Genomic DNA, 22,993 nt, shown 5'->3' with positions numbered 1-22,993 from the left:
CGGCCCTTGTCGGGGCAGTAGGTGTCACATAGTGCAGCGTATCTCCTCGCCGCAGCGCTCAGTACGGTGCATGCTGCTACGGCACCGCTAACTGAGTGACAGCTGCAGGCGATCACACTAGCCCCCACATCTTGGTACTACTACGATGGCACAGTGCTTAGTCAACTTGCACTAGTGTCTGGTTAACAGCCATAGATACTGGTTATAGCTACAGGCGACATATCAGCCGACACACCCTGACGTTACATTTGCCCAGCACCGTGCATATGTGATTTGCACTAGTGTTGAATAAGCAGCTGCAGCTATTGTTGGTGGATTCACCACAGTGAACGACACTTCGGCACTAGTGATGTCATCCTAAGTACAAGAGCTATCTTCAGCCCCTATTGCTAATAATTATGGGCAGCTAAATATTACCCCGATGTGAGTGTCACTCAGTATAAAGACTTCTTACCCCACTGATCGAGAGACTTAGTATAGTCCAAGCCAATCTAGGCTGGGTAAATGGAATGATAATAATAATATATATACATACGCTGCACCTTACTTTCTCCATTGATATTCATTGCTAATATTGGTTTAGGTTATGTAGTGTTCACCGGGGGGGGGGGGGGACCGGGCCACAGCTGGGGGTGGTCCCGGGCCGCCTGCGTCATGATAGGGGCGTGCCCGGGCCGCCTGCGTCATCAGGGGCGTGCCCGGGCCGCCGGCGTCATGAAATGGGCGTGCCCGGGCCGCCGGCGTCATCATAGGGGCGTGGCCAGGCCGCCGGCATCATCAAAGGGGGTGGGACTGGCCCCTCCGAAGCCACTATGCTGCCGGGGAAGCGCCGGGCATCGCCATCTACAGCGACGCTGGGCTTCCCCGTGAGGCTGTTTTTAGCGGGGCGCTGCGAGAGGGGCAGGGCACATTTTGCCCTTTAAAAATCGGGCAGGGCGCAGCGCCCCGCTAAAACAGCCTAGCGGGAACACTAGTTATGTATGTTTCACTATAAGCATTCATATAAAGTCTATTATGTCATCTGCCCGCCACCTTATTTTAAACACTTGTTGTGTCTTTTTTTCACATGTATGTTTTTGTTTTTACATTTCGCAATTTTAGGAAACTTAATAAAGGTTACATTTTAATAGTGTTTGGTGTGCCTACATAAGGACATTATTTCTCTTTGTTTTACCTGCTATTTTTCAAGTCCAATGGTAGCACACCTCCCAACGATAAGTACTAGAAATGTAAACATTTGTGGGGGTCCACTTATCTATATAAGGGTCCTGTGCGACTGGCATCCTCTCCTCTGTTGCTATGCCGTGTAAATGATTGCTGCTTAAAAAAATGGAGATTTCTTACCAAATCTCTCACTTTCTGAATCTCTCATCTTATTCAAATTTCACCTTTCATGTCTACTGATATTTATAGTCTACAGCAGCGGTTCACAAACTGTGGGTCCCAACCTTCTCAGCATGGAGTCGCGACTCTATATTGCTGACCAACAGGCTGATGACTTTTGTAATCTCAGTCAGTGACTCAAGGAGTCTGAATATCTGTTGAATTGTCTGTTATTTTAGACTCCTCACATCATTTTGTGCCTCCACAATGCTGCCATGCACGTGCTGTCTGCTGCCTACACATGTGATTTGATGACCTTCTGCAGTAACTTGCTGGGGTCCTGGAATTATATTTATTGCCTGATTGGGTCCCAGAGCAAAATAGTTTGAGGACCCCTGGTCTACAGCCATAAACTAGCATTGACATACTGTCCCAGTTGCAGGCAAACACTATTCTGCCAAACCGGCTCACTGCTCGCATTCGCTGGTGTACACGTTCCTGTCATTTTTTCAAATAATGCCTGTAAATTGATGGGAGCTGGTTTTTACTTTAGCTTTCTCCCCTTTTGTCTCTCTGCAGACTTTGATATCTGTGGTAAGCCTGTGCAAACAATAAGCTGGGTACACATTATGCTCTATGAACGATATTGTTAACGCTTTCCCTTGAACTCCCCAGAGCTCCAGGACAAAATATTTATTTTCTTAAAACCCCCCATACACTATGCAACTTCTCTGAGGCGAGACGTTGCATGCAATGCCCCTTGAACCGCCCAGGGTAGGAGGATCACATACGCTATATCGTATGCGTTCCCATTCACAGATGCCGGGGAGGCTGTTCGGATCGGGTTATGGCCAGATTTAGACTTGTTAAGCCCTATACACAGACGAGTTTTTCAAAGATACTGTTCAGAAGGGCCGTTATGAGCAATAGCATTAAAAAAAAGTTTAGAATGTATGCTCAGTATAGTTAACTATGTTCTCTCCTGCAAATTGTTAAGGACCCATCCACCCTGTCATATATTAAGTTTTGTCACTTCAGATCGTTACTTATTTTTTCTGTTTTTTTGTTCCAGGATTGGTCCAAGGGAACAGTTTGAACATTGCACAAAATGTAATTTATGTCTGCCATTAAGCTTCAGAGGAAACCATAAGGCAAGAGACAATATTTGCTTTATATATATATATATATTGTATATATAACATATTCCTTTCAAAAAGAGAGCACTCAAGGCTTTTTGATAGTGCAGACGAACAAGAAATCCTTTAATCCAACATTAGTTAAAAAGCAGTTGTTGATGTTTCCAGCATCGCAGTGCCCTTTTGGCAAGATCAGAACCACATGATTCATATTCAGCAGATCCCTGTGTCTGAATCATACAGTTTTGGTCTTGATAAAGGGCACTGCGATGCGGAAACAACTAATGTCGATTTCTTGTTCGTCTGCACTATCGAAAAGCCTGGTGAGTGCTCTCTTTTTGAAAGGAATATGTTTGGAATTGCTCACTGTGGTACAGTAATAAGATGCCTGGAATCTGCATCCCAGGTGTATGCTGTATGTAAAATGTTGTGAGTGCTGTTTCTTCTACTCTAGATAAATATATACAGTGTATATGCATGTATATACTGTATATCATGCATTTCCAAACTATGGCCCTCCAGCTGTTGTGAAACTACAAGTCCCATCATGCCTTGTCCCAGTTTTGCTATTAGGGAATGCTGAAACTAGGGCAAGGCATGCTGGGATGTGTAGTTTCAAAACAGCTGGAGGGTCACAGTTTGGACATGCCTGCTGTATATCTTATATGTGTGTACACATGCTGTAAGCTGGCGAGCAGGGCCCTCCTACCTCCATGTCAGTTTGTATCTACCCAGTTTGTTTAATCACTGTTTCGAATTGTAAAGCACAACGGAATATGCTGCGCTATATAAGAAACTGTAAATAAATATGTCTGTGACTTAATGTGCCGACTGATAGCGCCGATAATCGAGTGACATGTGACCAAATCATTTGTGCCTAAATTCTGATTCCGATCCAAGGGCTACGTGTTGATTTGTCGGCTCCCGCAGCTCTTGCTGGGATTACATATGATACATTTTTTTGCAACAGGTCTGCATGCGATGTATCATATGTGATCCTGCCATCCAGGAAGCCCTGCGGCTCATCGGCGAGCAGTAGCCAAGGTATCTCATGCAAGGCTGCATATGATACCTCGGCTTAGTGTATGGGCGGGCACCTTTTATCTATTGTCATACACAGTTCATACTAAATTATAAGCAACTTATTTTTGTTTTGGTGCCTTAAATGAAATAATAATAATAAAAAAAAAAACAATTCTAGCCATACATTAGTAATTAAAACTATAATGTGTCATAAGCACTTGATAGTGTTCCGAACTGCTGTACATCTTTATTACTACTGCATGTAGGATGTTACTATGTGTAGCTTTTTCTTTTTCCCCACTATAAATCTAATGCCTATTTTAAAGTATAGTGCAAGGTGCTTGGATTCCATTTATGGAAAATTCAATATTGCAACCAAAGCTCCATTTATATCCAGATAAAATAAACAACCACATATTGTAGGCACCCTGGAAAAAATGCACTGTTTTTGGTTGAAGAAAGGGGTGATAACATGACGGCATTTAGTGATGAACCCATTTGTGTTCAACTACTAACTTTCTAACCGTGTTTAGAATAAAAAGAAAAAAATGTGTTCTTAACATGCAAGGAAAGAGGGTCATGCTCTCCCAATTCTACACATAAATAGCATCTGACTGATTCCTACTGTTGACATTTAGTTTGTTTATGGGCACAGAAAAACTTTTTGTTTTTTAAATATGTTGTTATATGTTGTTGTTTTGAGGCAAATACAAAGTATCACAATACTGCAGTTCAATTTTGGAGATTTCTTTATATTACATTGACAGTATTTCTTGTAACTAAAAGACTGAATGATAGCGCACCAAGAGACAGGTCATTAGCTAGAACCACAAACTGGAAAAGCCAAATTTAAAAGTATTCTTTCTTCTGATTTATCCAGTACCCTCACAGTTGTCTTAATTTTTTTTCCTATCATTTTCTTTATGCATATGAAGAAAATCCTTAAAGTAAGTTTTGGGCATCCCTTACAGATGTCCTATGGTTGGTACAGAGCCAAAGAGAACCTGCTCACACGTTGTCATGCAAGCAGTCCCAGAAGCTAGCCAGTAGCCCAACTTTGGTAAAGTGCAATAGGAAGGCATAACTTTGCGGTGGCTCTTAACTCTAGGTACAGTAACACTTTGGGGAAATTTACTAAGCAAAATATGGCGTATTCAGTCTTATTCGGGCATATATTCGTATTTTTTTAAACTTACTAATGTAGAAGTACGTTAGTATTTTGCCTTTTTACAGTTTCTGTAGTTATATGAATAAATACGCCATCAAAAGAATACAACTTGTATTTTACATATACTCCCATGTTAATTTAAAATTTACTAACAATTCATATTTATAAACATTTGTATACTAGGTGTAAATCGTAAAAAAATATGACTGAAAAATACTTCATGATTTCCAGGTGTATTTTACATTTTCAATATTTTCACATGTGAAATTACTCAGATATTACCCCACAGCTACTCCCATGAACAAATGTGTGCCTTTATAAAAGCCCATTAAGAACCAGAAACATACTTCTCTGCTTGTCAGACATTGTACACACAAGAACAAACACACTGAAAACTAAAAGACAAACAAATAACACCTCCTCTCCTTACCTCTCACACACACACACACACACACACACACACACACACACACACTCACATATATAAACTTCACTAACAAATAAAGACTTACTACAAATTAAAATTACAACACAAATCACAAGACAACTACCAAACAAATAATCCACTCAACAATCACTATAGAAGTCGGCAAACTCCAACCTCTCCTGCACTCTCCACACCATTCCTATCTAACCCACAAGGAGCTAGGGAGCGTATGGGGGTTTTATATGGCTGTGAGAACACTCAATTTTATACTTTTAGCCAACCACAAAGTTTTTTTCTGTTAATCAAAATTTACATGCGTATTCTTTAAAATACGTACCTATAAATCACAACCCCACACAAACACACACACCCACAAAACAGCAAAAATATGTATGGAAACCTAAATACAAATATGCAAACAAAAATACGACTCAGTACGTCCAAATACGCTATAGAAAAATACAAACTGTATAAATACGACAGGTCACAAAATTTAAAAAAAAATATGATTCAGTCATATCCAAATGAGATTCAATCATATCCAAAAATAGGAATACGACTGAGATGTAGTTGTATTCTTAGTAAATTTTCCCTTTTCTTCTTTTTTTTTTTTTTATTGTGCAGCGGATTCATTTCCTGGAAATCAGTTTATTTGATGGCATATATGCTGCCTAAATGTGTAGAGTACTTCACGTTATCACTGTGCTTGTTGATTCTGCAGTCAGTTTTCTTCACATGTGTCAAAGACTATTTTGCATATTGAGGCTCTATCAGCTTCATGGAATAACACCAAATTCTTCCTGTATCCTGAGCATTATTGGTGCCATTCGCCTCACAATAAAAAAAATGTCCTCAACATGTTAGCTGCACTGGATATTATAAGGTGGTTTTAATTCATCTACCTCTTCCATCCACTCCTATTATTCTAAGGGTTAAAAGAGGCAAAGAGGCAAATGTAGTAGCAGTTGTAATGGCCGTAGGGTATACCATCACATATAGCTAGAACATCTACCAACCAACCAGTTCTTATTTCCCAGATTCCTTGATCATTGTTTCCTAATAAAGGTTGCACTGTGATGCTCAGAGTATAATAAAAAAAAAAAAAAAACATCCTCTACGATTGGGTTCACCAAATCTATCATTTATTTTGCAAAGAACAGGAGTCCCACATAAGTTGTAAGGATTGGCTCTGATATATATCTCAAGATGAAGATATATGCCCTTGCAGAACATTTTCAGTTTCTACAGACTATCATTAAAGGCTTTCTTGCAAAGGAAAATATTACAATTTGTCTTTGTTTATTTCTCCTGTGATCTTTTTGCTTCCTCTTTTAAAGGATTTTCTTCTACCTTTTTTTTTTTTTTTTTTCAGAAGTCTCCGTAGATACCACAGGGCAGTACTTTTAAACATTACTTCTTTTTCTAAAGAAGGTGGTGCCATCTTTTTGTTCATGTCCTCAAAATACAAAGAAGGCTGCAATGCAATGTTCACTGCATATTAGTTGATCTTTCCAGGATTTGGGGACTCTTGCATGCACGTTCCCTTTGCTATCTACAAGCAAACCCTATAAAGCTGGCAATACTGGTGTTAATTGGCCTCTTTTCATCTGATTCAAACACATTAGGCAGAGAAATCGGATGAATTATGGCCAAATCTCAGGTGTTTGACATCAGATCTAATCCAATGTGTGGTCCTGTGCACATTGGGTCAGACGTTCTGTCCGTAGTATAAATCGGAATTGTTGCCTTCAGGTGCACATCGCTGGTGCTTTCTAGCACCTGTGAAATATTGCATCAGATTTCTCTTGAATTCCCCCCGACAGCTCCCCGGGAGTCCTTTTTAAATGCAATAAATTGGATGCGCTAAATTGCATGTGGAAAAAAATGTCACATCAAGTTTTGGGGAGCTCAAATGATGTTGGATCCGACTTGTGATTCATATAAGTCGCAGAAGTGTATGGGGGGATTACAGGAGACTCACATTCAGCCAGCGCTGTTTCCTTTTGGACAATGCAGCACAGGGTATCCGTAAAGGCCTGTAGTGTAGCTGGCTTCTCATCCTTGAATTTGATGCACTTTTTATTTTATTTTTCCTTGAAAATAATTTTCATTGATGTTTTAGGCAGACAGAGATGATGTGCTATTATTATATCTAGGAGGCAATATACTGGACAAAAGAAAAATCTGATTATAACATTTAAAAAAAATCCTTACTGTAGACATTAAGCCACAGATGGCGATTGAAGTCCAGGTAGCTTTGAAAATCTTTTTTGTAATACAAGTTATTCTTTTCTTTAGTGCATTGAAAATGTGTCTCGGCAAGACTGTCCTATATGTCTGGAGGTAAGAATTGGATTAAAGCGAGTACTATATTAGTTTGTTGTCCATTTTAATATTATCACTTAGAGCTCCCTGTAGAGCTTTTATATCCCCAAACATCCTATCTATCTATCTATCTATCTATCTATCTATCTATCTATCTATCTATCTATCTATCTATCTATCTATCTATCTCCAGGAGTGTGGTAGATGCCAGAGGGGAGAGCTATATTTATTTTTAATGGATATGTCCAGTAAGTTCAGTCTTCACACCCACCAAGGACGAAGTCCTTTTTTTTTTTCTGCATTTAAATAAGAAATTCTCAGAAGTATAAACATTTTTTTTCTTTATTTACAATACAAACATGTTGCTGTGCAGTGTGAACGGGTAACCTGGGTCGAGCTTCCCAGGTCCCGTTCACACTGTAGTGGAGGCAGCACTTGGAGACCGCGTCTATTTGTCCTTTTACATCGCACTGAAAACCTGGGTTCTTGCCGGGTCGCTGCCTGGTTAACCCGGGTTAAGGTGAGTTGTGAAAGCACCACATTGAATGACCTGGGTCGAATAAATCAGCAATTCGACTTGGGTTATAGGAAGGGTTAAACCCGGGTCACCTGGTGCATGTGACCCAGGTTTAATGTAAAAACACTGGAGCCGGGTTGTTCTGGGATCGAAATCCCTGGTCAGTCACAGCAATAGCGAAGTAAAAGCGGTATAACATGCTGCAGATCTAGCTGTTGAACCATGTGTGGCTATATTAAATTGTGAGCATGTGAATATTGTTGTGTGGAGGAGTAGCAGTAGTAGCAGCAGTAGTATCTTCCTCCTAATTGTGCATTCATGTTACAGGATATACATACTTCCAGGGTGGGCGCACGTGTTCTCCCTTGTGGACATCTCTTGCACAGGTAAGAGACTTGCTTAAAAATCTATTTGTTCTAGCACTTTCTTTTAGGATTCAATCAGACAAGTGTTTTTTTATCTGAATTTGCTTAGACCTCAAGCGGAACATGAGTCGCCATATCTTGCACATCTCATTTCACATATACCTAAAAGCTACTATATGATACTAAAATGTTTCCTATATAACACTTCCAATGATGCTTTTCTAATTATATTTTACAAGTTCTCCCTGCTGATTTGTAGGAGAAACTGTTCAGTGAGATTATATTGCATGTACGATATAACCGAGAAGCAGCAATTGTTAGATTTTTCTTTCTGGTTTTTGCAATTGTCAAACTTTTGAATTATGAATTTTTATTAAGTGTTAAAACATGTATCTAAATAGTGTGTGTGTTTCTGTGTAGCAGTGTCAACCATCGGTAATAACCGTGAGCAAGCGCTCATTATATATTATTCTTATTTATTTACAGTTCCTTATATAGCGCAGCAGATTCCTTTGCATTTTACAATTGTAGACATTGATAAAACAAACTGAGTAACAACAGACAGACTTGGAGGTAAGAGGGCCCTGCAGCAAACTTACCCCAAAAAATTCCATATAAAATAATTAGCAAATCATTGTAGTCCGCAATTCCGAGCCACTGTTTCAGTGCTCTGCATCTTTCCAAGGGCTTCCTAAAATCTGTTCTATTTTACAATAATTGCCTTTGATACATCTAGTGCAGTGGTAGCCAACCCTAGCCCTCGAGAGCTACCAACAGCTGCACTCATTAATCACTGACACATTTTAAAAGATACACAGATGGAGCTAATTAGCTCACTTGTGATTCTGTAAGGAGACCTGCAAAACATGCACTGTTGGTAGCTCTCGAGGACTAGGGTTGGCTACCCCAGATCTAGTGGCTTGACCCAGTATGGAGTAGGTAACAAGGACACTGATAGGCTGTAATAATGTGACCTATCAATTGTTTCAAGGGGAAACCAAATACTTTTATAATACATTATAACCATTGGAGATTCCCAGGACACCAGTGTGTGGGGCACTGCAGCTGTTTTTCATTATTACTTACTTGCCTTTTCTGGACTCTACTACCCCAGTGTACTGCTACTAGCCCTTCACTCTGTTAAAGTGGCCAGCTCTGCCGAGTCCTGACCTGAAAACCCGCTCCCTTTGCTGTTGACAGCCTGTGTCTTCTCTCCCCTTGGCCTGGTAGTCTGGACACTGTATTGATGGAAAGCTGGAAATTAGTCCATTATTTAGATGGGCTGTGCTGCATTTTAAAAACATAACCCTGTGTAATCCTTTTCTAAATAGGATGTTTATGACAGCTGCAGCATGCTGGTTGAATGTCAGGGCCTGACTAACCAATAGGGTGATTATTTAATTATTTATTTACCATTTCTTACGTAGCGCAGCATATTTCATTGCACTTTACAATTGGAAACAACAGTGATAAAACAAACTGGGTAGAAACAAACCGACAGAGTTAGAAGGGCCCTGCTCGCAAGCTTACAATCCCTATAGGGATAATAGGAGGGATACATGGCAGTCCCACCAAACATGTAGTGTTTAAGATTGGCTACTAATACTATTCAGTGTGCTGGAGGAACCAATGTCTTGTTACCCACCAGATAACAAGACAGTCCTGATGGGATGCAATTAGATATAAATGCTACTGAAGGTTGTATGGGGGTTTCTGAATATGATCAGCTTGTCTGAAGAGGTGAGTTTTCAGGAAACACTTGAAAGTTTGGAGGCTAGAGGAAAGTCTTAATGTACGTGGATGGACATTCCATAGGATGGGTGCTGTCCGAGAAAAATCCTGCAAGTGTAAGTGGGATTTAGTAATAAGTGTGGATAAGATTTGCAGATCTTGTGCAAAGAGGAGAGGTCGGTGGGGATATATTTTGAGATAAGTGAAGAGATATGTCGGTGTAGTCAGAGTAATGGCTTTCGGCTCATAATGGATTGTAGTGGTGACAATATTTTCTTAGGAAGACCGGTAAGTAGGCTATTGCAATAATCAATACGTGATATAATTCATGGATTAGTTATTGCAGTGTCTTGTGTTGGGTTAAGGCCGGAATTTGGATATGTTTTTTAGATGCATGTAAAATGATTTAGAGACAGATTGAATGTGAGGAATGAAGGACAGTTCATGGTCGAGGATGACCCCTAGGCAGGGAGCTTGTGGAGTAGGTTTGATTGTTGTGTTCTCAACAGTGATCGAGATATCAGGTTGGTAACTACTCTTGGCTGGTGGGAATATAATTAATTCAGTTTTGGAAATGTTGAGTTTGGAGGAGGTAGAATCCGAGAAGCGAACACTGAAAGAGCGATTAGATAGATAGAATGAGAAACAAGGAACGGCTGTGTTCTGAAGACCTAGGGATTGTAGTGTTTGTATGAGAAGAGTGTGGTCAACAGTGTCAAAGACAGCAGAACTATCCAGAAGAATTATATTTAGCAGTGGCCAAATCATTTACTACTTTAGTCAGTGCTGTCTCTGTTGGGTGAAAGCCTGACTGAAGTGGGTCCAATAAATCGTAGGTGTTAAGAAAGTGTGTGAGGCAAGTGTAGTCTCTCAAGTAGCTTGGAGAGGCATGGGATCTGAAAGTTAGGATGGTAGTTAGAGAGACAGTTTGGATCAGAATTGTTTTTTTTTCAGAATGGGAGTAATCCGTGCATGCTTGAACAGAGAAGGAAGGATACCAGTAGAGAGAGAGAGCGAGAGAGCTTTACTGACTTGTAAGGGTATAGGATCAAGAGGATAGTTAGTGGAGTAGAAGGATGAGAAGAGTGTTGATACTTCATCCTCACTTTTGAGGTCAAATGAAGAGAAAGGGACAAAGGTCTCAGTAAAGGAAGTAAGCTGTCACTGACTGAGGAAGAGCATGCCATTTCATCTGGATTTTAGCATTCTCGTTCTTGAAGATGGAAGCAAGTTCTTGTGCACTGATATTAGCTGGTGGGGGAAGGTATTTAGATTGTCTGTTATAAATGCATACGCACACTTGTGGGTTCATGTGATGAAGTGGCTGATACATATCTTAACTGTTTGACTGAATCACATGATTGTGCAGGATGATACCCTTGACAGTTCACAAGACAAATTTTTACATAGGTTTTGTTTTGCTTTTAAAGCCTGAAAAATCTAATACAGCTTTTAACAGTATTTTCAGCTCTTTGTTGTGTTTTCCAAGTCCTGTTTCATATTAACATACTCCGCTGTGACTTTATCTTTTGAGCAGTTTACTTGTATACGCTGAGCTATGAGAAGCCTAATTTCTTGTTGTCCTTCTGCTTCCCTCCAGTACATGTTATGAGGATATGCTAAAACAGTAAGTGTATTACGCCTTGCTCTAAATTTCATTTGTGCTTCCTGATAGAATGATTAAAAGTAAATCGTAGTATTGTACACTGCACAGAGTAAGCAACAGACAAGCAAACGCACACTGACATTTATGTCTTCATTGTAAATTGGGCCATTTCTGCATACCAAACCCATGACATATTTTTTATAATCGGATTTCAGATGTTCATTTCTACTGACCTCTGCTTTGATTTGGGCTTGACCTTCATATGGCCTGCCTGTTCTGCACAATTGGATTTGCAGAGAACAAAACATGCTCACATTAGGCTCTGCATTAGCATTGCCATATTTATTTATTTTTTTAGTAGTTAAAGTGATCTTATGATTTTAATAGAACATTGCTAAGATTTTTTTTTTCTTCAGAAAACCTAAATACAAACATTCCTATCTATATGTTTTTTGTGTGTGGTTAAGGGAAGACCGTAATAGAGTTGGTATTACAGGTTCAGTATCCCTTATCCAAATAATGCCTGGGGACCAGTGCCAGATTAAGCCTCCGGGGGGGCTGGGGCACTTTAGACAGGGGGGCCCTTTGCACTTGTTGTTACTGGCCGCACAGGAAAATATTACACTGTCAAAACAGAGTGCAGGCAGTATAAACTTGGTTAATGGGTGGGGGGAGGGATATAATATATATATATATATATATATATATATATATATATATATATATATATATATTTATATTTTACCACATAAAAAGCTTGTGTTTCTCACTCTGCACCTTACACTGTAGGAGACCTCAGGCTCAGTGCTGCCTCTGATTAAAAAACCTCCCATGATGAGGCTGCTACTGTCCTCCATGGTCCTGAGAAGCATGTAATGAGCTCCACCAATCAGAGCTCAGCACAAACCTCTCAGCCTCTTGTGCAAAGTGGCATGGGACTTATACCCCTTTTACACGAAAAATCCCGGATCCGACCCAGCATTTGGAACAAGGATCCAAGCTGGGTCAGATCCGGGATTTACCCCGTTTACACTGCGGTGCCTACCCGCTGTGTAGACGGAGGCGGCGCTTGGAGATGACATAATCTAAAAGCGCCATCCACGGCCGTGACCGATGATCGCTATGCTGGGGGCAGCCCAGCACCAAGGTAAGCTGCTGGGATGGCACCAGCAACTGTGCACCCCCTCCCAGCTGTCGTCCTGGAGGTGAATGGATGCTGCACACAGGCATCCATTCACCTCTGCCGCTGCTGTCTGCAGAGTATGCTGCGGTCCACAGGTTGGACGTCCCCTATTCATGTAAACGGGAGCCGGGTCAGATGACCCAGCGTACCCGTTTACACTGCCCTCTACCCATGTCAGTACCTGGGTTGAAGTTCCGTGTAAAGGGACACCATCGCTGACCCGCCGATGACCCGGGTTTTTGCGGCGGTGTAAAAGGGGTATTGGTCAACTACAAGTAATTCACTGCACACTTGTGCAGTCAGTGTGCCTTGGCACCCAATTCTCAGCACCATTAATCATTGTCACTTTTGGCAGATAGGTGAAGCTGCAGCACTACCCCACTCCCATGCACAAAACCTTTAGCTAAAAAATTAAAAATTATTATTTTTTTTTTTAAATACATGCCGACCAGAGGGGGTACTGACCCCCTGTGGCCCCCCCTTTAATCCGGCCCTGCTTGGGACATCTGTACCAGCACTACTGAGGACATGATATGTAAATGGCTCAAAATATTTGCAAGAAAAATGATTGCTTGGCATTCAATGTCCGTGCCTGAGATTGTACACAAACTTTGTTTCATGTTTTAGAACCTTGTTTTATGCACAAATAAAATATATTTCTGTGAATTTCATGTGTTGGATGTGCTTTATACAATATAAATGCAAGATACATCATTGAAATCTAAAAAAAATACGGAATAATCAGTTATTCAAAATTATTCTGGTCCCGAGCATGTTGGATAAGGGATTATCAACCTGTATATGGTTTCAATATTTTGAAAAAATTAACGCATACTGTAACTGTATAAGTACCACCTTTTGTTTAAGAAAAAAAGTTATACTGCGTTAGGAAGGACCCTCTATTGTTTTCAAAAGGTTCCTCCAAAATGTATGAGTAGTATGTGCAAGAAAAATGGCTAATGTTGGGTACACACCTGAGTGACCCACCAGCCATCTGATTTATGAAACTACACACCGTGTCACACCCACCCAGTACATCACAATGGAGTGGATTCTTAAATTTGCCTGCCTAGTTGTGATGCCATTGTGTCTGATTCCTGCAGGCACATAATGGGTCAGCAGGTCACCTATACTCCTAGGCAGATGTACCAATATATCTGTATAGGCCATGCTGCAGGACCTGCTTGAGATATATATATATATATATATATATATATATATATATATATATATATATATATATATATATATATATATATATATATATATATATATATATATAGTTTCCAGACACTCAATATCTTGCTATACAGCTGTACGACTGATGTATTGCATAGTGAGCATCGGCCGCAGTGTTGTAAAATTATTAAAATTATTATTCATAAAAAAAGTACATTTATTTGATATTGTGATTTTTTTTTTTTTAGGTCAATTTTGTATTTGTACTAGGTGTTCAGGTTTCAATTCATCTGTTATGATTGATCAACTGTGTTCTGTTTTTCCTCCCTTTGCAGAGGATATAGGTGTCCGCTATGTATGCGTTCTGCACTGGATATGTCACGGTACTGGCGCCAGCTAGATGAAGAAGTTGCTCAGACTCCTATGCCCTCTGAATATCAAAATATGACTGTTTATGTGAGTAGCTCCTAGTATCTTAGTCATGTTTGCTCATTTCCATGTGAGTTATTGGCTAATGGACAATTTTGACTAAGCAATTTTGACTAGACGCAGTGGAGATTTTGTCTTACTAATGAGTCCAAAGGGACCTACACACAGGGGGATTTTTGCCTATTTTCTAAGGGATCTGACTAGATTGCTTAGAAATTAAGTACAAATCGCTGTGTGTTTAGGGGCGACAGTGATGCGCGGTCCCACATGTCGCTGTCTCTAAGCTAGCCTTATACTACATGCAGTATAGATCGAGTTATCGCTCATGTTCTCTCTATTGAGAATATGGACAGTGACAGATTGCTCAGCGTTCTGAGCTTAATGCGATCGCTCAGCACACTACACCATTGCCCCGTGTGTAGGCCCATAATGATCTAGTCAAAATCTCATGTCAAAATCTCAGTGTGTTCACCCCTTAAGGCTCCTGTCTCTGTTTTTCTGTGTGATCTTCAATGAGCTCTTACTAGAACTACTATTTAAAGCCGCTATCTTTAGTCCATATGCATCCATCATAGGACAAGCCCCCCAGATTAAGGACAAGTGTATGAGCAAGTCCCTGACATGTACAGCTATGTTCTAAAACAACTACTGCACCAGATCAGTGAGTAACTGCAGGCAGACTGAAAATTCCAGCAACAGATTCATCTGCACTTTTGCATGAAAGAAGTTTAGTGTATTATCATTCATTCAGTTTGAGTATCCTCCTGTTTATTTCCCACATATGTGTTATATTATAGTTCACATATCTATTTTTTGAAGTTGGTCCAGGATTGTGCTACTAATATGAATGGTCTCCACCATTCAGGCTGTATGACAAGCTACCTCTGACATATTGTCCTTAAGAGAAGAAAAGCCATATTAAAGTCCCAGAATGGCAAGAGACCAACCCCACTCCAGTGCTAGTTTGTGGATTGATGTTTTTTTATTATTTATTTATAAACAGTTTCTTATGTAGTGCACACATATTCCACAGCACTTTACAGAGGATATTTGAACATTCACATCAGTCCCTGCCCCAGTGGAGATTACAATCTATATTCCCTACCACATTCACAAACAGACATTCTAGGGTTAATTTGTTGGGAGCCAATTTGCCTACCGGTATATTTTTGGATTGTGGGAGGTAACCGGGGTACCCAGAGAAAACCCACGCAAGCACATGGAGAATATACAAACTCAACACAGTTAGGGCCATGGTGGGAATCAAAACCATGACCTCCGTTCTGTAAGGCAGTAATGCTAACATTACTCCGTCCGTGCTGCCCCTCATTCATTGGCAGATTTATACTGCTCTTATAGAACGCACACTGAAGTGTATTCAAATGCAAGCTGTTGCCCACATATAGAACAATGGGACATAGGGTCTGTTATTTATCTCAAAACCAAACAGACCTCTCCATTGACACTATGGGGGAGATTCAATCGCCGTCGAGCATCTCCCGTGGGGGAGATGCTCGACGGGCCCTATTCAATGCTGTCTTCCCTGACAGCATTGAACAGGGTTTCCTGTCAGAACGAGCCCGACATCTCTAGCTGTCGGGCTCGTTCTGCCGAGAACAGCCGGGAAGTGACGAGCTGCCGGCTGCAGCTCGTCACTTCCCGGCCGCAACTCGCGGCCACGCCCCCTTCTCGCCGCTCGGCGGCCGGGACATTGAATCCCGACTGCCGAGCTCCAGGCGAGCTCACCGAGAACGGGACAGGGGCACGGCTGTCGCGCTAGCTCGACAGCCGTGCCCCTGACATTGAATACCCCCCTATAGCTCAAGAGGTCACTTAAATTCAGATAAGAATACCATATAGCTTTGTGACTGAAAGCAGTCTGATAAGGCAATATTTTACTGATAACAATGCGCTACAGCAAGTAATGTCTGTTTTCCCTTAAGTAAAGCTTGATATTTATTTAAGATGTCCTTAAACAAACTGCAGTTATTTTACCATCTATCAGGGTTGGCTGATATAAACCAGATGTGTTTGGGCTGTCTTTATGCTGTGACTTGACTTCATGCATTGCACCATGACTGCTTTAAAATAAAAAAAATTCGGTACTTGTTTCCTAGCACGGCCACACCGATTTACATCGGGGTGGTCGTGTCGGAAAAATCGCGTCCATCGCATGCGATTTGGTCGCATGCGATGCGACCGACCCGATTTTTTGATTGAATGAAATGTAAATCGGGTCCCTGGGACCCGATTTTACATTGGATTCAATGTAAAATATTCCCTACACCCCCAAATTTAACGACGTAAACCCCACCCCACGATAGACGCCAACCCGAAGCGTGGCGAGCGCAGCGGTGCGCGTCCTCCGACCTTTTCATTCCCCTACTATCCACGTCGGCGTGGAGTTGAGAATAGAATAGTGTGGCGAGCGCAGCGAGCCACCGAGCCCGAAGCGTGGCGAGCGCAGCGTATACCTCTGAAGTTATACGCGTCCCCTCGCGGGGCTCGCTGCGCTCGCCACGCTTCGGGCTCAGTGGCTCGCTGCGCTCGCCACACTATTCTATTCTCAACTCCACGCCGACGTGGATAGTAGGGGAATGAAAAGGTCGGAGGACGCGCACCGCCGCCCCTCGCGGGCTCGCTGCGCTCGCCACGCTTCGGGTTGGCGTCTATCGTGGGGTGACGACGGGGACATCTATAATGTGAAATGGGTCATATTGCCCCATTTCACATTTTTCACATTTTCTCACGATTTTAATGTTAAAAAATATTTTAACATTGAAGCCTATGGAAAAATCGGGGGCATCGCGTCGGTCGCATCGGGACCAATGTTAATGGTCCCGACCGACGCGATGCCCCCGATATTGTACCTTTGCCGACACGATCCTCACGATTTCAATGTTAAAAAATATTTTAACATTGAAGCCTATGGAAAAATCGGGGGCATCGCGTCGGTCGCGTCGGGACCAATGTTAATGGTCCCGACCGACGCGATGCCCCCGATATTGTACCTTGGCCGGCAAAATGGACCTGATTTCAAAGGAAATCGGGTCCATCGTGTGGATCGTGTACCTTAACTTAAAGGTACACGATCTACAAGATTGTGGCCGTGCTAGGAAACAAGTACCAAAAATTCTACTAAAAAACAACAACTGTGTAATGGCCGTGAAATGCCCAGTGCAGTACTAGTGCATTAAGCTGGCCATACATTAGAACGACCTGCATACGACCAGGTCATATACAGGTCGTGGAGCGAGCGATCCTATGTGCTTAAAAGCACATACAATCGCTTGTTTGACTGTAATGAGAGCCAAAGAAAACTAACCCTAGAATGAATGTGTGTGCATGAACATGTGCTAGGGAACATAGAGCTCTATTGGGTCAGGGATGGATGTGAATGTTCAAATATTCTCTGTAAAGCGCTGCGAAACACATGTGTGAAATATAAATAGCGGTTAATAAATAAAAAATTAGAGCACAAAGGAATTGTCTTTTGACCTCTAAAACAGGATTGTCTAGAGGCACAAATCTGGGGAAGGGTACACAAAAATATTTGCTGCTTTGCAGGTCTGAGGGACAGATTCTCTAATGCTGGCCATACATCAGAAAGATCGATCTTAAGATCGATTGCGCTCATGATTGTGTCCAATTTCTCTTCAGTTTCCCGGCAGTCCTTGGTGGTTTTTGGACACACAATGTGCACACAATCTGCATACAATCCATCTTGCAATCAATTGAGATTGTATGATTGAGTACAATATCTTTCTGATGTATGGCCACCTTAAGCTTCAAAAGTGATGAAAGGGAGAGTGATAAGCAGCCAGCCAATCCGCTCCTACCTGCCATGTCACATGACATACATGTCAGACAGGAGCTGATTGGCTGGCTTTTTATCAGTCTCCATTTGATCACTTTTGAAGCTTAGAGAATCTGGCCCCTAATGAGCACAGTGGCCTTAATCATCTGCCAATGGAAGAAGTTCAAAACCACCAGGTCCTCTTCCTAAAGCTGACTGGCTGTCTAAACTGAGCAATTGGGGGAGAGGGACCAAGTCAGGGAGGTGACCAAGAACCCAATGGTCACTCTGTCAGAGCTACAGCGTTCCTCTGTGGAGAGAGGATAATCTTCCAGAAGGACAACCATCTCTGTGGCAATCCACCAATCAGGCCTGTATGATAGAGTGGCCAGACAGAAGCCAGTCCTTAGTAAAAAAGCACATGGCAGCCTGTCTGGAGTTTGCCAAAATGCACCCAAAGGACACTCAGACCATGGCAAACAAAATTCTCTGGTCTGATGAGACAAAGATTGAACTCTTTGGCGAAAATGGCAGGCGTCATATTTGGAGGAAACCAGGCATCGCTCCTCACCAGGCCAGTAACATCTCTACAGTACCCCGCAGGTACAATTTTGTAAAGGAGGAAAAGTATCTGCATGCAGTACTTTTTGTGCTTCATTGCATTGCGTCACATCAGTGCAGGAGTACATGCGATGTGATGTCCATTAGTAGCTATCAAATTTTTTAAAAGATAAACAAAATCGCATCGCACCCGCACATGTAGGGTGGATCGTATCGCATCTCCCTACAAGTGCCAGAATCGTACGGCATATTTTAAAGTACAAAACGTACAGCCCCATATCTGAACGTGTATGGGCACCTATAGTCCTTTTACTTCAGGAGCACCTTACACTTAAGGTGCCAACACACTAGAAAGACCTATGATCTTAAGATGTGCGCATAAATTAGCCTTGAAATCTTTTGTCCGTCCTTGACAAAAGATTTCAGGCAAGCGCACATCTTTACCAAAGATTTTTCTTAAGATCTCATGTGCGTGTTCCTATGGATCTGTTGTTAAATCTTCTGATCTTTCATGCAGCATGTAAGATCAGAAGATTTAGCAAAAGATCCGTGGGAGTGCGCATCTGACCAATATCGGTCGATTTTTTTTTTTTTAGCGATTATCAGTAAAATAAATTCCAGTAGATTTATCAGAAATCGGCCAAACGGCAAAAAATCGTTCTAGTGTGTGGGCACCTTTACAGCATTAGTCCAGAAGAACAAATCCGTTTATCTTTACTACTGTAATTCAGTAACTTCGTTTTCTGTGGATTATTTTTCCTCCACATTACTTAAAAACTAAAACCATAGTAATGTGTGCATTTGTAGAATAAACATGTTTATATTGCAACTTAGATTAATGCAGTCTCTTCATTTCCTACAGATTCTCTGCAATGACTGCAGTGCAAGATCAACTGCACCATTCCACATTTTGGGAATGAAATGTGAAAGTTGTAATTCATATAATACTACCCAAGAAGGAAAACCTGTATCGCATCCGCTGACTTAGACGCCAAGAAGACTACATGTTCATATTGAATAAATGAGTATTTGGTTTGTACTCTGCTTTTCCCAGAACAATGACCATACAATCATGAAGGAAAAATTAAACAGAAATTTTTGATCTTTGTTCCAGATGTGGTGTATTTGGTCAGCAGTTATCATGTCAACATGTATAAAGTGGACATGATCAAACTGTCAACATGCCTAGCACCTTGACAGCCATCATGACTAATGGGATTATATGTCGACATGATAAACTGTCCCTGGTGCTCTTGTGTCTTACCTTCTCCCAGCAGAAGCAGCATCTCCAACACAGTCTTCCAGGTCCTGACGGGCATGTGAGAAGCAGTTTCATCAGTAACATCTGAGCATCAGTCTACTCAATGAGTATTCTCCCCCCTATCCCTAATCCCAAACCCTCTCCCACTAGTGCATAAACCTAACATCACCCTGCAGTCTAATGGGGCATACAAACTGCAATATGAACTGCCAATATGTACTATAAGGTCCTTATCGATAGAAAAAATAGTACATATTGCACTGTGTGTATACAGCTTGCAATGCTAATGTGCACCTTGGTATCGCAGGGAAAAAAAGACTGCGCAGGCAGCACAATTTTGACTAGAAAGTGTACAATCTAGTGCATAGTATAGTCAAAATTACAGTGTCAATGTCGGTTGTTCCATACTCCAGGCAGTTAAAGGGAAGTATTACATAGTCAAAATCGTCCATAGGCAAAATTGCACGGTGTGTATGCCCCATAAGCCATTGGCATTCTGTGTAGGGTCACAGTTCTCACATATTTGTCCAGGTGATTGTATTCGCTTTATGCCATAGATAGCTCTGTTACCACACTATACAATTATTGGCTTGGTTGCATATATTTCTAGTCTTAGAGTTTCTAGTGTACAAATCTAAAGGTGCCCATTCACTAGGGCAACTTCTCTGAAGGCTGGTCGCTACCTGGGTGGCAGGACTGCGTAAAATACACTGTATGCATTCCTTTTGAATACAATGTATCATATGGGAGGCAAGCCTATAGAGGCTTGGCAATGCAGCATATCTAGAGTGCTGCCCATGCTCGCAGAACCAGGCAACGCATCAGACCTGATGTCAAACACACACACAGCAGTTTTCATCTGATTTCTCACTGGAGTCTGATGAAGAGCCCAAATAGCCATGGAATGGCCCTAATGTATGGGCACCTTTTTGATGTTTCACAGGAACCATTGCAGGGAGAGTAAAAATATTATGGTTATGTTTGGCCTTAGGCCTGAGTTTAGCACAACAGCACTAGGATAAACCTAACCAAAATAACAAATTTAGTAAGAGACATACTGTACATGAAAGTGTATTATGAGTACATTTAATTAAGACGAATGGTGCGATAGTATCCATCAACACTGGCCTCTAACCATGCTATGCTTACATTGCCTTACAATGGATTCTACAGGGTGTTCATGCTTTTTTTTACAGATTAATTTGATCTCATTGGTAGAATCTTGATTGCATCAGTTGTCCAATCAAAACATTCTCCGTATTTAAATCCTATAACTTTAGAAATATAAATGTGTATTTGACAATTGTTAATTCGGAACTGATTTTTGCTCAGTGTTGAGAAAAAGCATTCCCACCAATAAAATGAATACACTACTGTATTGCATTGTTTTGGATTTTGGAGACATTTAGCACTGTCCCCTCTCAGGTACAATGTTGGTATCCTGTAGATGTGCCGCTAAAAATATTCAACATTTTCAACGCAGATATTTTTGCTGCAAAAAAACTTTTAGGGGGTCTTTGTCCCTGTTGAGGAGAGCAGTTTACGCAGCAATGCGCTATATTTGGTGCATTGCTAGTGTATTAGTAAATACCAACAAATTCCATTTATTGATTTTAGCTTTTTTGGTTTGTATTAAAAAAAAAAATGTATTTATTCTTTAGTAAAAAAAAAATATATATATATTTCATTGTTCAGTCTGAGGTTTATTTCCTACTGCAGTATCTCACTTAAGACTGTAATGCAAAGATATTTTCTTTGTTATGCCTTCTTTTATAGTAAATATTTATTCTGGAAAAGCATCTTGTGTGGTTCTTCATTGGCTTGTTTTTATCACCGTGTCTTCAGATGGGTATGGGTTATGGGGTCAACAGTCGACAGGGCTTAGATTGACACAAGCATTAGGTTAGCCATGGGAGGGTCGACAGTTGAAAGGTGGATATTTCTTCTCTAATTTTTTTTGTGTCTACGCAAGTCGACATGGACACCATATCATTGTACTGCATGCGCTCACCATGCTTCGGGCAAGGTGTCTCGCTGTTCTCGGTGCACTAAATAGAGTCTGTTTTTGAATCAATGTGAAAAACTCATGTCGACCTTTTTGACTGTCGACCTTTCCATTGTCTACCTACTGCTTGTCAACCTTCCGAGTCTGACAACCTATTTCATGTGTCAACATAAGCCATGTCGACCTGCATACTAGCGTCTACATCCCCTTTAGGGGGATCGCTACCTAAAAAAAAAAAAACCCCACCACTCTGTGTCCCGGGGCTGGGCAGCGCCACTGAGTACTATGTCAGCCGCTGCCCGGCCCTGCCCCCCAGCAACCTGGCCCTGCCCCCATCAACTAGGTGTGACATTGCGGACTACACAGCTGGGTGGAAGGGGACGTGCAGCCAGAGCCGGGCAGCGCTGGAGCTGAGTTCAGCCATCAGCTCAGCGGCGCTAACCAGCGGCAATCCCGAGAATTGTCTAAGCACGGCGGCATAGCCTGTAAATTCTCGGGATTACCACTGATGGGGTTAATGCTGTTGTTGCAAACACCATGTCTAGATGGCCGATTGGAGCATTTCATATTCCGCTTCCCCAAGACTTCTGCGGCCAGCAGCTTTAATACCCATGATAACAAAAAAAGGGATTGCAAAAATAAAAACCTGCTTTCTGTCCATCAAATAATGACCTGTGTGTTACAAGAGTTGGATCTTCTTGCTGTCTTAATTCGTTGTTTCTGCATAATAACCAGTGTCTACAAAATGGAATATAGAGGTTCTCCAAATAGAACTTAAATGTACCAAACATACTACCTAAAGAAGAGTAAGATCCAAATTTATAGTCTTTGAAGAACAATTTTAATACACAAATCTGCCAAATTAAACCATACATATTGTGGAATAATTACACACATTGGTAATGTGAAGTGAGTGTCAAAACTGTATAAATATCTTGGACGCTATCCAACGGGGTGA

The 22,993-nt window shown here is 41.3% G+C and overlaps 1 protein-coding gene across 3 annotated transcripts in view; it reads left to right on the top strand.

The window, feature by feature from the left end:
• Window positions 1-21,922, top strand: part of RCHY1 (ring finger and CHY zinc finger domain containing 1) — a 32,061-nt gene extending 10,139 nt beyond the window's left edge. For 2 of the 3 annotated variants that reach the window (XM_083179159.1, XM_083179161.1), the window contains exons 4-9: window positions 2,396-2,474; window positions 7,376-7,420; window positions 8,247-8,305; window positions 11,616-11,642; window positions 14,319-14,439; window positions 19,632-21,921. In XM_083179159.1, coding sequence (XP_083035285.1) covers window positions 2,396-2,474; window positions 7,376-7,420; window positions 8,247-8,305; window positions 11,616-11,642; window positions 14,319-14,439; window positions 19,632-19,757 — 457 coding nt within the window. In that variant the 3' untranslated portion in view covers window positions 19,758-21,921. Of the gene's footprint in view, window positions 1-2,395; window positions 2,475-7,375; window positions 7,421-8,246; window positions 8,306-11,615; window positions 11,643-14,318; window positions 14,440-19,631 lie in introns of all 3 variants that reach the window. The other variant, XM_083179160.1, reaches the window with a different exon arrangement.
• The last annotated feature ends 1,071 nt before the right edge of the window (window positions 21,923-22,993 follow it).

The sequence above is a fragment of the Crinia signifera genome, chromosome 1 (assembly GCF_055691185.1).
Source record: "Crinia signifera chromosome 1, ASM5569118v1, whole genome shotgun sequence".
Lineage (NCBI taxonomy): Eukaryota > Metazoa > Chordata > Amphibia > Anura > Myobatrachidae > Crinia > Crinia signifera.
The sequence above is the reverse complement of the archived record's forward strand: the minus strand, read 5'-3'. Positions and strand labels throughout refer to the sequence as shown.